At 41.0% G+C, this 15626-nt stretch overlaps 1 protein-coding gene across 1 annotated transcript; it reads right to left on the bottom strand.

Moving 5' to 3' along the window:
• LOC128368300 (alpha-tectorin-like) lies at positions 1-15036 on the bottom strand. Its single transcript, XM_053329091.1, has 17 exons — positions 14982-15036; positions 12109-12197; positions 10960-11044; positions 10182-10316; positions 9939-10100; positions 9734-9857; positions 8840-9089; positions 6359-6515; positions 5620-5707; positions 5430-5492; positions 4755-4954; positions 4511-4642; positions 4048-4232; positions 3763-3914; positions 1439-1684; positions 394-556; positions 1-93 (listed from the first exon to the last, which is right to left on the bottom strand). The coding sequence occupies exons 1-17, from the start codon at positions 15034-15036 to the stop codon at positions 1-3; spliced, it is 2379 nt and encodes a 792-aa protein (XP_053185066.1).
• Between the last annotated feature and the right edge of the window lie 590 nt (positions 15037-15626).

Below are 15626 nucleotides of genomic sequence, written 5' to 3'. Positions count from 1 at the left end.
CTAATTAGACCAGGCCATGGTGATGAAGGCTGGGTTTTCATCCACATATCTGTTCCTGGCAGATCTGCGTCTTCTCTTACTGCCATCGCAGCTCTGAGACAAAGTTCAAGACAAAGACACAGATGAAGATTTAGATTTCCGTTTTGCAATAATATTAGTGGTCTGAAGCTTCATACAGAAAACATATATATAACATATAGGAAATATTCATGAAAATACAAATACTTTAGCTGGATTGAATTAAAATGTAGCTACTGGGATATGTGACCATAGAAATCAAACAGTACTAATCATCTGAAATGTGATCGACCCATCATGAGAACATGCTGACGTGTGTTCAGACTGCAGCTGTTCTGCATGTGTCTGTGGGAGGATTTGGGAAGGGGGGCGTACCTTGGTGCAGGTGTTGTCCTTCTTCACACACAGGTTGAGTTTGCAGTGCAGGTAGACGTCACCAGACTCCCCAGAGAACTGGAACATGTTGAAGGAGAAGTAGGTGGACGTTCCCTTTCCGTTGCTCTCCACTTTCGCCGTCTTGTCAGCAGAGTCGGGACAGCTGCTCAGAACCAAGAAAACACACCAAACATCAGGAGCTGCATCAGCATCCAAAGAATCACAGATGCCCCTGAACATCTGGTCTGTGACTCAGTCTGAACTCACTGCTTATCCATACTGGTTCATATTATTCAATGTTTGCACATTAAAAGCATAATTTAAAAAGGTTATAGATTTGACACATAACCAAAGACATTCACATATATACAAACACACTTGGACCTACATATACTCATCTACTCTTGAATATAAGTAAACTTCTTCAGTGTTTCTTCTCCTCTGTGCATGGTAACCATGGAAACGGCTTATTTTTTTATTTACCAGTAATTTTAAAGTGTTTAGTCCCAATAACTATATCAGTCGCATATCTCAGGGAAGTCACAGATAACAAGGATCAGTCTCGTCAGAGGGTTTAAACTGCATGTCCCGTAGAAAACCACTCAAGACAATTCAGCTCAGGCAGCAGGAAGGTGCATCTGTGAGATGAGCTCAACAGTGACAGTTTGACAGGATTGTGCCCACTCGCTTCTCATTGAAAATGAATGAATTAGGAGCATCAATTACTTCCTGTCTGAAAAGGCCTTTAGCCTTTTTAACAACTGTTACTTCCTGAAAACATGCAACATGTTGAGGAGCACTGGCATAGAGAGCGTTTGATTAGACTTTGCCTGATGTGTCAACACTGGCTGTGGCCACTACACTGTGACGTCTGTTAGGTCATCATCAGAGTGGAGGGAAATGTAGGAGGACCAGACTTTGCTTTCAGGGCTCAGTAAGTGGAATCAAAAAGCAGGTTTCTTAAAGAGTCCCTGCTTCTTCTTCATTTAGAACTGACTGAGAAATGCCAAAGCAGCACACTGGCTTCCACCTCTGTGTCTCTCACCCGTTCTTGATCAGGTCGTATTTCAGCTTCGCAGTGGGTGATTTGTCGTTGGTCGCCCAGCAGGAGTCGGTCACCACGGCGACCAGTTTGTCATCCAGCCCGGCCGTCTTCAGCTCCACCCAGACGGTCTGGTCCAGCAGGATTTCAGTGCTGGATGACACAGCTTGTGTGCGGCTGGCGTCGGTGAAGGCATTCATGGTCAGAGTGTATTCCCAAGCTCCAGATACAATCGTCTGGGTCACAGAGCTGCAACACACACACACACACACACACACACACACACACACACACACACACACACACACACACACATAATATAGTAATGTTATGTATTGTTATGCATTAAGTATTGTGTGAGTTAATGAGAATCCTAATAAACTAAAGTAAACACACTTCAGCTAAAGCCTCCAACAAGTCTAGTTGAGTAAAACTCAACCTGCACATCTTAAATTCAGTTGCAGCACTTTAAATTTACATTCAGCAGCAAACATGAATCTTTATTTTACAGCTGTGAGTCACTTAAACTGTCCACATAAACATGAGGGAATGGATCAAGTCATGTTAAAATGGAAAACTGTTGAATTTGATCCCAAACATTCATGACTCAGCATTTCATAACTCCATTTTAAAAGGTCCAAAATACGACATTCAGCCCGACTAGACGTCAGCAAGTGTTTGCTGTGTGAAGATGTAGTGGAGTCATGGCGACCTGAGCAGTGAATGAAGTCACACTACCTCTGTGTGTTAGGGGTGGGCGGATCCATACTGCAGGATCCATACTTCCATACAAGCTACTCATTTGGTATCGATTCTTTAAAAAAAAAATCAATACTAATATCATATATATAAAAAATACTTGCAAATATGCATGTTTTATGTTGTTGGTAATATATTTTATTCATATTTATAATTATTTAATTTGATCATTATTTAATCATAGTGTTTCTGTAACGCTTCCTCTATTTTACATTATTAGCACACACATTTTTACTTTACTTATTTTTACTTATTAATGGCCAGCATGTGTCATGTGAGTGTGCATGTTAGTGCATGTGAGTCCCCTGCAGTCGTTTTCAACATGGGTTACAAACTTTCTGTAATTACAGCTAAACATTTCACTAAAATATGTTTCTGCAAACATTTGAGGTGAGAAATGGTAAACAACAGAATCTTGATCCGTACTTGATCAGCACCGCCTAGTTTGATAGTTTGATCTGAACTTTGTGAGCTGTCCGTTCACAATATTCCTTTTTTCCCAACTTTAAATAACATGTTTTGATGCTGATGCTGGCGTGACATCTAGTGAGGCTGAATGTATATTGGAACTTTAAGTTTTTTGAAACGACTCGTCTTTCAAATGTGGGAAATCTCTGAGTTTCAGTTCAGATAGTTCAGAGTCAGGGCTGTGAGTGTATATTATGGATCATTTAAGGCTTTTTCAGGCATGCTTGTCTGCTTGTGACTGGTTCTGACCTTTTCTTTAAACAATGAGTATCACTGATGCATAGATCCTGTTTCAGCACAAATTCACTTCTAATTCTGCTTTGTGCACATTTGAATCAGACATTTGAAATAAAAGAATTCTGTTTCAACCAGCACACACACTGTTAGGGAATTTATATGCACTGGGTCAAACTAGGCTTTGCGGTCATAAGCAAGGCCTCACCAAATGATAGAGTTAGACACTGTCTCCCCTCTTGAGATAGTGGTAAGCAGTGAGTCTGCTCCTTTTGGGGAAAACAGGAGCCACTCTGATAGTGTTGCTATAGCAGCCGAGGTCAGATATGTGTTTGACTGTTTTCCCTGAATGGGGTAGAGGCAGCTGGAGTCAGAGGGTTTGATATAGTGTTGGATGTAGGACAAAGGTCCTGAGTGTTGTCTAAGCAATGTTTTGTCTATAGACCAGTACACTAAATTCTGTATATTGTAGATGTGTTGGATCTGTCCATATTTGGGCATGACTCAACCTTGGGCATTATCTGTGTGGTTTAAAGTCTATCCCGGAGGAGAGAAGCTTCAGAATATGAAGGAAGCGTCAGTAGCATGTAATGTGTACTGATCATTCGCTCATTTCTCCTTGGCCAAGCAAATAAACCTTTTCAATACAAGACATCCTGGACTCCTGTCTACTCTCTGCATTGATATATGGGCTGCATAATTAAAATCACTATCACACACGACCGGTCAGAATCTGCACTTGTGACCGCTCGTTTTTACTTCTCTGTTCAACTTATAAATGATGAGTCATTCACTGAAATGTGAGAATAAATAATTAACTGTTATTTTCAGCTGGTGATTCAGGATCAAACGTGTTGAACACTCACCTGTCTTTGATTTTGAAGGACATGGTTTCCTCTTTCGTTTTGGTGTAGAAGCAGGAGAGGTCGATTTTCACTTCATCATGGCGAGTGATCTTGGAGCCAGAGCTGTCCTGAGCAACGATGGAGTTCTTGAACTTAAGTTGTTTGTCTTCGGCCTGCAGGGTCAAAGGGATACAGACAGTGTTACTGCTGCCACACATGGATCACTAACACAAGTGTGAGGAGAAGCTCAGCTGAGAGGCAGAAGGGATCTGACTGAGAGTCAGTTATTAGAGAAGAGATGCCCACCGTGAGCACTGTCCCACAGGTGTCGCTCTTGAAGTCGAAGGTCACCATGTGGGTCTTTTCGTCCCGCTGACCTTTGCAGGTCTTGTCGTTGAGGTGTAAGACAGAGTAGTCGATGTTCTTTTCCTCCATGAGACAACGAGCCAGACTGACTGAGGCAGAGTTTTTATCGCAGACGGTCGGCTCGCCTGAACGGCAGGACAGACGAGGACAATGAAACACACATATGTGTAGCACTAAGGTTCATACTTTACTAATCAATACGTTTTTGATTCATAATTGATCCAATGTGTAAAGTAAAAGTGTCTCTAATCTCAACAGAGAATTCTCACTTAATGTGACAGTATGTCAGATGGTGTTTCCAGCTCATGAAATGAATTCATGTTTTCACATGTAAACTGTTATATTTAATGCCATATTGTGTCATTTCACATGTGAGACAGGTCTCCCTGTTCAATCTTCTTACCAAAAGTTTTTGCCTTTCTGTATTTGGAGGCAAAACTGGATCGACAGAGGCAGCTGGTTCCACCGCTGGTATCCTCAGCACAGAACTCATGAGCACTGCAGAACGTGTCCTGACAGAAGGCCTTGTCAGAGGCTGAAAGATCAAACACAGATCAATACTTACTAGAGTCAGTCAGTGAGATAAACAGGAATAACAGCTGTTCACATACTGTCTCCATGTAAATGACAGTGAAGGACAGTCTTACAGCAGCTGGTCGATGTCCTCCATTTCTCCACTTTCTTGTCGAGCAGGCTGCAGGCTTTGACGTAGGCCTGCAGGAACTGGCACTTGAGACCGTCCACCGCCGGGTATTTGCACAGAGTGTCGCTGCAGGCTTTGATGTAGGGATCAGGCTTGATGGAGCTGTGGCAGGAGTCGAAGGGAGCCGTCTTCAGGAGATCACACCTGTCATGGGAGACAGAAAGATCAAGGAGAATTAAATGTGGACTATCATCTAAACCTATATTAATAAATGATCCAATATCAAATATCATATTGATTTTTTTCTGTCTGACTGAAACTTGGCTGTGTCATGAAACATATGTGAGTCTAAATGAATCCACTCCTCCCAGCCATATTAATGCTCCCATCCCTCGAGACACCGGCCTAATAATCAACCCTAAACAGAAGCTTCATTTTAACTCGTGAAAGTTTTATTAGTCCTTCTCACCCAACCTGGAAAACTTTACAGCCACTTTTATTTGTTATAGTGTACCGTCTCCTGGCCCGTACGCCCAATTTATATCTGACTTTTCAGAGTTTTCATCAAACTTAGTCCTCAGTACTGATAAAGTAATTATAGTAGGTGACTTTAATATTCATGTGGACGTTGATAATGAAAGCCTTAGCACTGCATCAGTTCAGGTGTGTCTCTGCTCACCGTTTAGTCATCTCTGTGCATTCAAACTTATTGCCATCAGTCTCCTTGGTCACTTTGTCACAGCTAGGGGGAGACAAACAGACAGAAGTCAGCAGTGTTTCCCAGGCCTTAGTCCTTCATATAAACACACCAGCACTACTAGTATACATGCAGCCCAGTGATGAGGCAGCAGTCAGTGACCAGGTCTTACCTATCAGAGCTTAAGTCAGAGACCTTCACTTCACTCAGAGTCCGACTGGACTTGCCACATAGACCCGGCATGGTGGTTCCACTTGGTACTGGACAGTTTGAGGAGAGAACATGAGTCAGATGACAGATATGCTAACATTAGCAGCACACCAAAACAAACATGTCTTAAAATGCAACTGAAACAAATCAGGATCCTTTCAGTGAATTTTCCAGATAATGAAGTCAGTAGTGTGCTGTACATGGGCCGATCCAACTAAATGAAATTCATCCTCAACAAATGACAAGAAACACATGAACACCTCAGACTGTTAACTATAATGTCAGATTCTGTTTTTATGTTCATGTCATTTCTAAGTTTAGGCTCATTCCAGATTTGCTGTTTCCACTCTACTTTGGAGATCTTTGAGAGCTGCTTTTATTCCCTCTGTCAAGAACACATTTTCATTAAGAACTCAAAATATTTGTTGGAGATATTTGTTTTTTCACTACAATCAGCTGATCACAGCCTTACCCCCCCCCCCAGCCACCAGCAGCATGTACAACATAGGTAGTGTAAGTTGGTGCCATGCTGAATGTGTTTACTGCAACATACAGTCAAATGATGTGTTGTTCATTAATCAGTATCAGCAGCATAAAGCAACGAAGGCCTCAGTTTGAAAAATGACATTTGTATGATAGTTGTTTATTATTCTCACACTGAGCCACCCTCTTTCATCCATGTAGGATGTGTTTGTCTCTACCTTTCGTGTAGATCTGTGCGGTGTAGCCATCAAAGAAGACAGAGGTGCCGTATTTGGACTTCAACAGCTTGGCGGTGACCCCAGTTTGGTCCTTAGTGAGCTCCACATCGTGATGCGTCGCAGGTGTGCTGCTGAGGGTCAGCTCTTTGTCCTTCAGCTGCATCACAGCAGAGGAACAAAGTGGAGAAAAACACATGATCACACATGACAAACTCACTCAATGCTTCAGTCATCTTCTGCTTCTGTGCTCCACTTTTTCCAGTTTGGACCTTTCTACTTCTCCTCCATATATCAGAGAGACATCTGATACTTTTGACTGCTCTGCATTTATCTGACTGACTTCCATTTACTCTCAGCATGAGATAAATGTGGCTGTTATCAGAAACAATATTTCAGCTTTTCATGTTTAACAGTATGTAGTCAAACTGCAGAGGAGCATGTGACCCATCAACATGTTTCTGTCAGCTTTTACAGTGTTTGTGTATTTCTCTGTCATCTATAACACAAACTAATCAAATAGTTTAAAACCTAACAAGACAAACACATTGAACAGAATATTACTGTTGCTCCCAGTTTTATTACTACAGTATTTACAGTTTGGTACAAGCAGCAATCAAAAGACACTAAGTATATTTACTGCAGTACTTAGGTTCATTTGGAGATACTTGTACTTTACTCGAGTATTTGAAATCAATGCTACTTTGTAGTTGTACTCCTTTACAATTCAGAGAGAAATATTGTACTTTATACTCCACTACAATCATCTGGTAGCTTTAGTTACTTTTCAGATGAACATTTTACATGAAGTAAGATGAGTCTGTAAATTGCGTTGCAGAGTTTAATATTAAAGCAGCATTTCTAAACTTCACATGCAGTCAGTGTGTAGTTGTGGTTCCTTGTCATGTTTCAGATGTCTGTGAGTTGTTAGTTACTCTAAATGTTTGTTTCAATACATAAAACTCAACAAGGTAAAACTCCAATATTTCACAAAGAAATAAAAAGACAAGAGAAAAGTTTCTGAAAGTAAATTTAAAGGTATATTGCAGAACATGTATTTAACATATTCACAGCCTGATTTTCTGCAAAACAAGAACTTCTACTTTTCATACTTTAAGTAAATGACTTTACCTGCTAATACTTCTGTACCTTTACTGAAGTAGGGTTTTAAATGCAGGGCTTTTGATTGTAATGGAATATGTTGACATTGTGGTATTTCTACTTTTAATGAAGTAAAGGATCTGAGGACTTCTTCAAGCATTGAGTACAAAGTTATTGAAGCACAGACTCTTAAAACGCAGCATCACAGGGTCCCTGCCCACCTAGCAGAGGTTAGCTTAGCTGATACGTTGACTTGACTAACAACAGCTTAATTTAGGCCAAAACATTCTCAACAGGAATAAACAGACAGCTTTCCCACCATTGATATGATCCTCTGCAATTACTCTGCATCTGTCCACTTACTGCACATTTTATGCTTCTTACATGTGAAAATACAAAAAGAGACAAGTTAATGTCTCAGCACTGCAGTAAAACATGTGTGACAGAGGTGCTCATGTGATGATGATAATAATAATAATATAGTCTACTTGTGAATGTTTTTAACAAATAGTGTAAAACCTAAAGTATGCAGTCTTTCTGTAAGCTTCATCATGTGTTTATCAATGACTGATGACGTATTTATGAATAAAAAATAGATTTGTGGTTCAGAAGTTTGGTATAGAGACTAATGAGAGGAAACTGTGAAGGGTCAGAATATGAACAGTATGTAAAGGTTCAAATGTACTACGGCTGTGAGCAGGAAACTGGAGCACAGTGAAGACATGATGACCTCAGAACATTAACACAGTGTGTATATACCATGGTGTTACACTGGGAGGAAATGAACTCAGTGTGTATATACCATGGTGTTACACTGGGAGGAAATGAACTCTGTGTGTGTATATACCATGGTGTTACACTGGGAAGAAATGAACTCAGTGTGTATATACCATGGTGTTACACTGGAAGGAAATGAACTCAGTGTGTATATACCATGGTGTTACACTGGGAGGAAATGAACTCAGTGTGTGTATACCATGGTGTTACACTGGGAGGAAATGAACTCAGTGTGTGTATACCATGGTGTTACACTGGGAGGAAATGAACTCAGTGTGTGTATACCATGGTGTTACACTGGGAGGAAATGAACTCAGTGTGTGTATACCATGGTGTTACACTGGGAGGAAATGAACACAGTGTACCATGGTGTTACACTGGGAGGAAATGAACTCAGTGTGTATATACCATGGTGTTACACTGGGAGGAAATGAAATCAATGATATGTTGGGGATGCCTCCTTTATCAACTTGTTTTGGTTTGAGGGATTCAGACTAAACAGGAAACATGAACTGATGATTGCTTTTGGCACATTTGGAACATGGCAGCACAAAAATAGAACAATTTCAACAGCAGGAAGTGAACCTGTGTCTGAAGGTAACTCACCGTAACCCTCCCACCTTGTTCCAGGTGAATCTTAACATCTGGCCCATCCAGATGCAGGATCACATGATCCAAAAAGCTAACATCTGTACGACGGCGGTCCTGGAAGACGGCCTGCAGCTTGACGCCTGTTTCTGACATCAGAGTGTACGCACAGCGATCCGGGATGGAGGCAGCCTTACCGTCGACATCGATGACAGTGGAGCCGGTCACGGTGCACACGGCAGCTTTCGGAGGAGGCAGCGCCACACACCTGACAGAGGTGGGGGGGCAAGTAGCATCATCAGCATGAGGAAACATCTGGAAATGACTGAGGAAGTGGAAACTCTCCAGGAAGTAACATCAAAGCAAAGTGATGAACTAACAGTGACATGGAAAGATGTTGCTGATGTATGAGACTGCTCACTGACTCTGAGCAATGACACCAGGGGCCATTCTAGGATCAGACCTTTAGAGGGACCCCTGCTAAACTACTCATTTCACTGCATAACGTAAATTACAACAACAAGTATTCATACGTAGTAGAGTGTTCCACTACAGTGTCTAATAATAATAATAATAATAATAATAATAATGATGATAACAATAATAATGATAATAATAATGATGGTTCAGAATAAACAATGACAGGTTTGTACAGAGAGGACCCTGAGATAGTTAACAAACCCTGAGGGAAACACAATGTTAATGACAGAACTATCCAAAGTACATTAAAGCTGTTAATAAAACCATTAAAAAATCACAATGATCATTTATTTATTTTTAGGGGTGCTGAGATCAAATTTAGGGTACTTGAACCCTAAAAAGGGTCTAAAATCACAGCTGAATGACACAGAACAAAATGATGACAGAACAGAAAACTGCATTCTCTTAGAAATATAAATCAAATATATTTACAGGCCCTCGCCCTCGCATTTCTTCCCAGAGCCACAAGGAGTTGTTTTGGACACTGCTGAGGCACTGCACGTTACAGAGGAGCCATCTGAGCCACATCCTTTCTTCTCTGGTAGAACAACAGCACCTGAAACACAAACACACAGATCGCTGAATCACATGTAAACTTTCAAATGTCATCATTCAGCCTCAAAGGGTCCCTGAGGACCCCTGAGGATCCCTGAGGGTCCCTGAGGGTCCCTGAGGGTCCCTGAGGATCCCTGAGGGTCCCTGAGCGTCCCTGAGGATCCCTGAGGACTCCTGAGGGTCCCTGAGAACCACTGAGGGTCCCTGAGGATCCCTGAGGACCCCTGAGGATCCCTGAGGACCCCTGAAAGCCCGTTTAAATAGTCAGTTCAGCTACTTTGTGATTTGAGTGAACTGGTCCTTTAATAATCACTTCTCTGCTAACCTGAGTGTCTGCAGGCGCTCGCGTCCTTCGGGATATTCTTGCCTTTCTCCTTAATCTCCCACGTCGTCACTTTCTTACCACCAACCTGAACTTCAACGTTCTGCAGAGGAGCAACAGCACAGAGGTTACACCACACTGACAGCACAGAGGTTACACCACACTGACAGCACAGAGGTTACACCACACTGACAGGACAGAGGCACAACACATGAGGCGTGTGTGTGTGTGTGTGTGTGTGTGTGTGTGTGCGTGTGTGTGTTTGTTCGTGTGTATGTGTGTGTGTGTGTGTGTGTGTGTGAGTGTGTGTGTGTGTGTGTGTGTGTGTTTGTTTGTGTGCATGTATGTGTGTGTGTGTGTGTGTGTGTGTGTGTGTATGTGTGTGTGTGTGTGTGCGAGTGTGTGTGTGTGTGTGTGTAGGTGCATATACTTACCAGAGTAGCGAGTGGATAGGATAGGATATAAATAACAACAACTCCTTGGTCACCAAATGTTCCGAAGCCAAAGTAAAACTGTAAACATGAAAAGGAGAAACAGATATAATTAATAAATAAAATCCTAAATCTTTTAGAAAAGACTTTATTGATTTGATATCAGAGATATTCAGATGGACGATGATGAAGCTGAACAATGCTCACATATTCACTAGAGTCCTTGTAGAAATGAATGTATGAGCCGCATGTTGCTGTCCCTGTGAGTTGTGGCAGCCCTTTATGATAAATTGATCCTGGAGCATAGGTATCTTTATAAATGACCCATCTACCCTTGTTGATTCCTTCACCTTGACCCAGCAGAAGACAGTCGTTGTCACTTGTGTCGCGTTTGCCTTTGAAACAAACTGAGACTTTGTTTCCGGAGGTGTCGACCTGTTAACATCAGAGATACACAACAAATAAATGAGTAACGCTGGTGAAGCTGAATGTGTTCTGTTCTTCTTTCTTTCTCTCTCTGGATGTTTGTGTTGTTGAGCTGAAACTATTCTAGTGAGGGTCCTGTTTCAGTTACCATGGTAACTGACTGTGTGAACCTAACCTACTCGCTGGCAGTTTTGTATTAAAACGTATTAAAGTGTATTAAAGCATATTAAAGCATATTAAAGCGTATTAAAGCATATTAAAGCGTATTAAAGTGTATTAAAGCATATTAAAGCGTATTAAAGTGTATTAAAGCATATTAAAGCATATTAAAGTATATTAAAGTATATTAAAGCATATTAAAGTATATTAAATCATATTAAAGCATATTAAAGTATATTAAATCATATTAAAGCATATTAAAGCTTATTAAAGCATATTAAAGCATATTAAAGCATATTAAAGTGATTTACGTTGTGTCAGCATATTTTCCATCGTGAGCAGTGATATAGAGTCACTGTCTCTATTCTCTAAACCAACTTCACACACCTCAAACATTTAAGAACATTATGTGAAAAAAGAAAGGAATAAAACATTGTGCTTCACATAATAATGATAGTATTAGAAAACTGCTGTGTAAAGCTCTGCATTGTAACTCTACTGAGAAGAGTTATAAAAACCTAACAGCTGCTGATGAATAATGTTTACTACAAACTTTACTACAGAGAACATTCTGCTGAACTATCTCATTAAAAGCAATGTTTGTCACATATCTGCAGGCTGCAAGCAGTAAGTAAAGAAGTAAAACTTTATTTATATCATGCCTTTTTTAACACAAGACATCGACACGCAAAGAAAAAGAGATTGAGAACATTTTAAAAAACACATTCAAGAATACATGCAGACATACGAACACAGAAAGCATCCAGCAACCAGTCTCCACTCAGAGCACACACAGCTGAACTTATCCAAAGTACGTTTGTTTGAGAGTAAAAGTGAAGCATTGTTCCAGACACAAAGGATCAGCGAGGACAAAGACTTACAGCTGTTCAAACAGGAAGATTAATCTTACTTACATACAACTTCTGGTATTCTTTTCCAAAGAATTTAAAGGGACACGTTTTGATGTCTACTTCAGTGCTGGTTGTAAAAGGAGTTACTTGTCCTGTTGAAATGGAGACATGATGAGAGTCAGTTAGTGAACTGAAGTCAGTCAGCAGGTTGGACCACAGGTAAAATCTGCATAGACTAATGTTAAAGAACAAAGAGCTCTGAGGAGCCTCAGCAGCCATGTAGACTCACAGATCAACATTTTAGATCCATAATCACAAACAAGCTGACTCAAAGTTCAGTAACAAGTCAGCTGGACAATGACCTAAATATCAAATATTCATTTTCAGAATTTTAACCCTTTAAATGCCAGTTTGTTTGCATATAACCTGTTTTTAAAATGAAAAAAAAAAAGAATTATTTTCTATATACTAAATGCAAAGTGATTATTGCAGGTGTGTGTGTGGGGGGGTGGGGTGGGGGGGGGGGGGATACAAATAAATACTTTATATTGACTTGCAAGTCTGTCTTTATCGCTCTCTCTCTCTCTCTCACACACACACACACACACACACACACACACACACACACTCACATACATACACACACACACTCAAACTCAAAAATTTGAAGACAACCTGTGTGTGTGTGTGTGTGTGTGTGTGTGTGTGTGTGTGTGTGTGGGTTAGGGTTAGGGTCTGCTGTGGGTTAGGGTCTGCTGTGGGTTAGGGTTTGCTGTGGGTTAGGGTTAGGGTCTGCTGCGGGTTAGGGTTAGGGTCTGCTGTGGGTTAGGTTTAGGGTCTGCTGTGGGTTAGGGTCTGCTGTGGGTTAGGGTTTGCTGTGGGTTAGGGTTAGGGTCTGCTGCGGGTTAGGGTTAGGGTCTGCTGTGGGTTAGGGTCTGCTGTGGGTTAGGGTTTGCTGTGGGTTAGGGTTAGGGTCTGCTGCGGGTTAGGGTTAGGGTCTGCTGTGGGTTAGGGTCTGCTGTGGGTTAGGGTCTGCTGTGGGTTAGGGTTTGCTGTGTGTTAGGGTTAGGGTCTGCTGTGGGTTAGGGTTAGGGTCTGCTGTGGGTTACGGTTAGGGTCTGCTGTGGGTTAGGGTCTGCTGTGGGTTAGGGTCTGCTGTGGGTTAGGGTTTGCTGTGGGTTAGGGTTAGGGTCTGCTGCGGGTTAGGGTTAGGGTCTGCTGTGGGTTAGGGTTAGGGTCTGCTGTGGGTTAGGGTCTGCTGTGGGTTAGGGTCTGCTGTGGGTTAGGGTTTGCTGTGGGTTAGGGTTAGGGTCTGCTGCGGGTTAGGGTTAGGGTCTGCTGTGGGTTACGGTTAGGGTCTGCTGTGGGTTAGGGTTAGGGTCTGCTGTGGGTTAGGGTTAGGGTATGCTAACATCATGAAGCCCTGGCTCTAAAATGACAGCCCAGAACACAGGAATGTATCAAAGAGTCATTTTTGGCAGAAGGGTCAAAAATGTAGTTATAATGGGTTTAATGGGACATTTCTGTCCCTCAGGATTCATTATAGACCTATTATATGTGATTGATTCAAATAATGTATTATAGACCTATTATATGTGATTGATTCAAATAATGTATTATAGACCTATTATATGTGACTGATTCAAATAAAATGATCAAGAAAATAAAAATAAAAAAGCCAAAACTGTAGTTAGAGAGGCACAAGAGTTAAATCTGTAAATGCATTCCAGACCGGCTTGCTGTCTTAGTTTGCATGACTGCTTATAATCAAACTAAATGTTTATATTTATGTTTATATACAGGTGATACAGTTAATACGTTAATTCTCCAGCTTATAAGGAAATTTTTGGAAACTTCCTGGAAATGTCTCCGAAATGTTCCGCCCCTTTGCAACCCTCGACACACGTGAGGCTGAAAATCCCTGATCGTCGAGTTTGATACAAGATACGTAATTTCCATTTTCCCTGAAACATTTAGCCTAATTCATAATTTCCAGTGTTCAAAACACACCCCAATAATATTCTGGGTTGTTAAATATAATATAAATAAATATAAAGACAAATAATTAATAAATAATAGAAACACATGAATACTGAGCAGTAGGGGAGAACTTTTTACTTTCCTTTGAATTCCTCATAAACTATAAAGTCAATAAATTCCCTTTTAATTAGTAATGAAAGTCTAAAGTGTCAGGTAGGAATAGAGAGGTCATTAGTTGTCCCTGTGTTATTTTAATGGGGAAAAATAAAATATGTATACAGTCTTAAACAAATATTTAAAATGTTTAGTTTCATTGAAATACAACAAGCTAACAATCTCCTGCACCAAGAGAACATAAACAGGAACAATCATTCCATTAATATTGTTCATTTTCACCTCTCTGACTCCTCTGAACTTCACATCTGAAGGAGTCTGACCCTTGTTTGTCTTCCTGACAAAGTTCCTGCTCATTTTGTTCTCTTAAAAGAACGAAAGAACTAGATATATCACATTATAAATGTAAATACCAACATGTGACAACCAACCCCGAAGACAATGTGACAAGCTTCCCAACTGGGATTTTTCTCTACCAGCAAAGTTAAAAACCACATGTTTTGGTGTAGCTAAGAAAAAAACCTCCCTAACTATCGCTCTCTCTTCATACTTTTAATGACAATGATGTTTTATTATGAACTCTTTGTGTAAGAGAAGAGAAGCACTGAAGAGTTGATATTTACATTTTCACATGAAAACCACTAAAGGTCCTCTCACCTCAGTGTCAAGCAGTTTACTCCAGAAATGATCTCTGAAGTAACATCTCAACTAAATTCTGAAACTTTCAGTCCCAAAACGTTTTAACAGCGCCCTCTAGGGCCCGAGATCTGATGAATGTGACAACCAAGCCCGTTCTCCCCTACACAGAATGAATACACAGTATAAGTCATGTGTGTTCTTACCTGACACATGGCTGACTGTAGCCAGGGAGACCAACAGCAGGAGGAAGAGGACCATCCTGAAGGAGATCAATCAGCTGACAGAGAGCTGGAGGACACACAGTCACATATCTCTGACATCAGTTGAGTTGACTTTATTTCAGAGTGAGTGTCACAGTGGGAAAAGATCCCATTTCCATCACACACGACATAAATACACAGCACAGCAATCATTCGTTCTGTCTCTGTATGTCCAAACAGGACATTTATTAAAAATAGATAGAGTAAATACAACTGAGATACAGCTGAAGCATGACAAAAAGAAATACATATAATAAATAGTGGATTAGAGTGGGAGCTTGATCCTTTTTACTGGTTACTGCTTTCAGAGAATCAATGTAATGAGATCATTCAACTAAACACTGCTCTGAAGTTTGGGGGAGATTTGGAAATGATGACGTGTGTACAGATGAAGCCATTTCAAAGTTCCCGTGTTTCCTTGATGGCTCCTTGACTGGTCCTTGACCGGTCCTTGGCTGGCCGATAATGGAAGCAGGGGGGAAATGCGATCCCCCCGCGATGACGTGGTCAATGAGGCCCCGACTGGGAACGCCCCTAAGCTGCCCGAGTGGAAACCAGCTGCAATGCCTCATTTATCCACGGGGAGGA

Source organism: Scomber japonicus, chromosome 11 (assembly GCF_027409825.1).
Source record: "Scomber japonicus isolate fScoJap1 chromosome 11, fScoJap1.pri, whole genome shotgun sequence".
Lineage (NCBI taxonomy): Eukaryota > Metazoa > Chordata > Actinopteri > Scombriformes > Scombridae > Scomber > Scomber japonicus.
The sequence above is the reverse complement of the archived record's forward strand: the minus strand, read 5'-3'. Positions and strand labels throughout refer to the sequence as shown.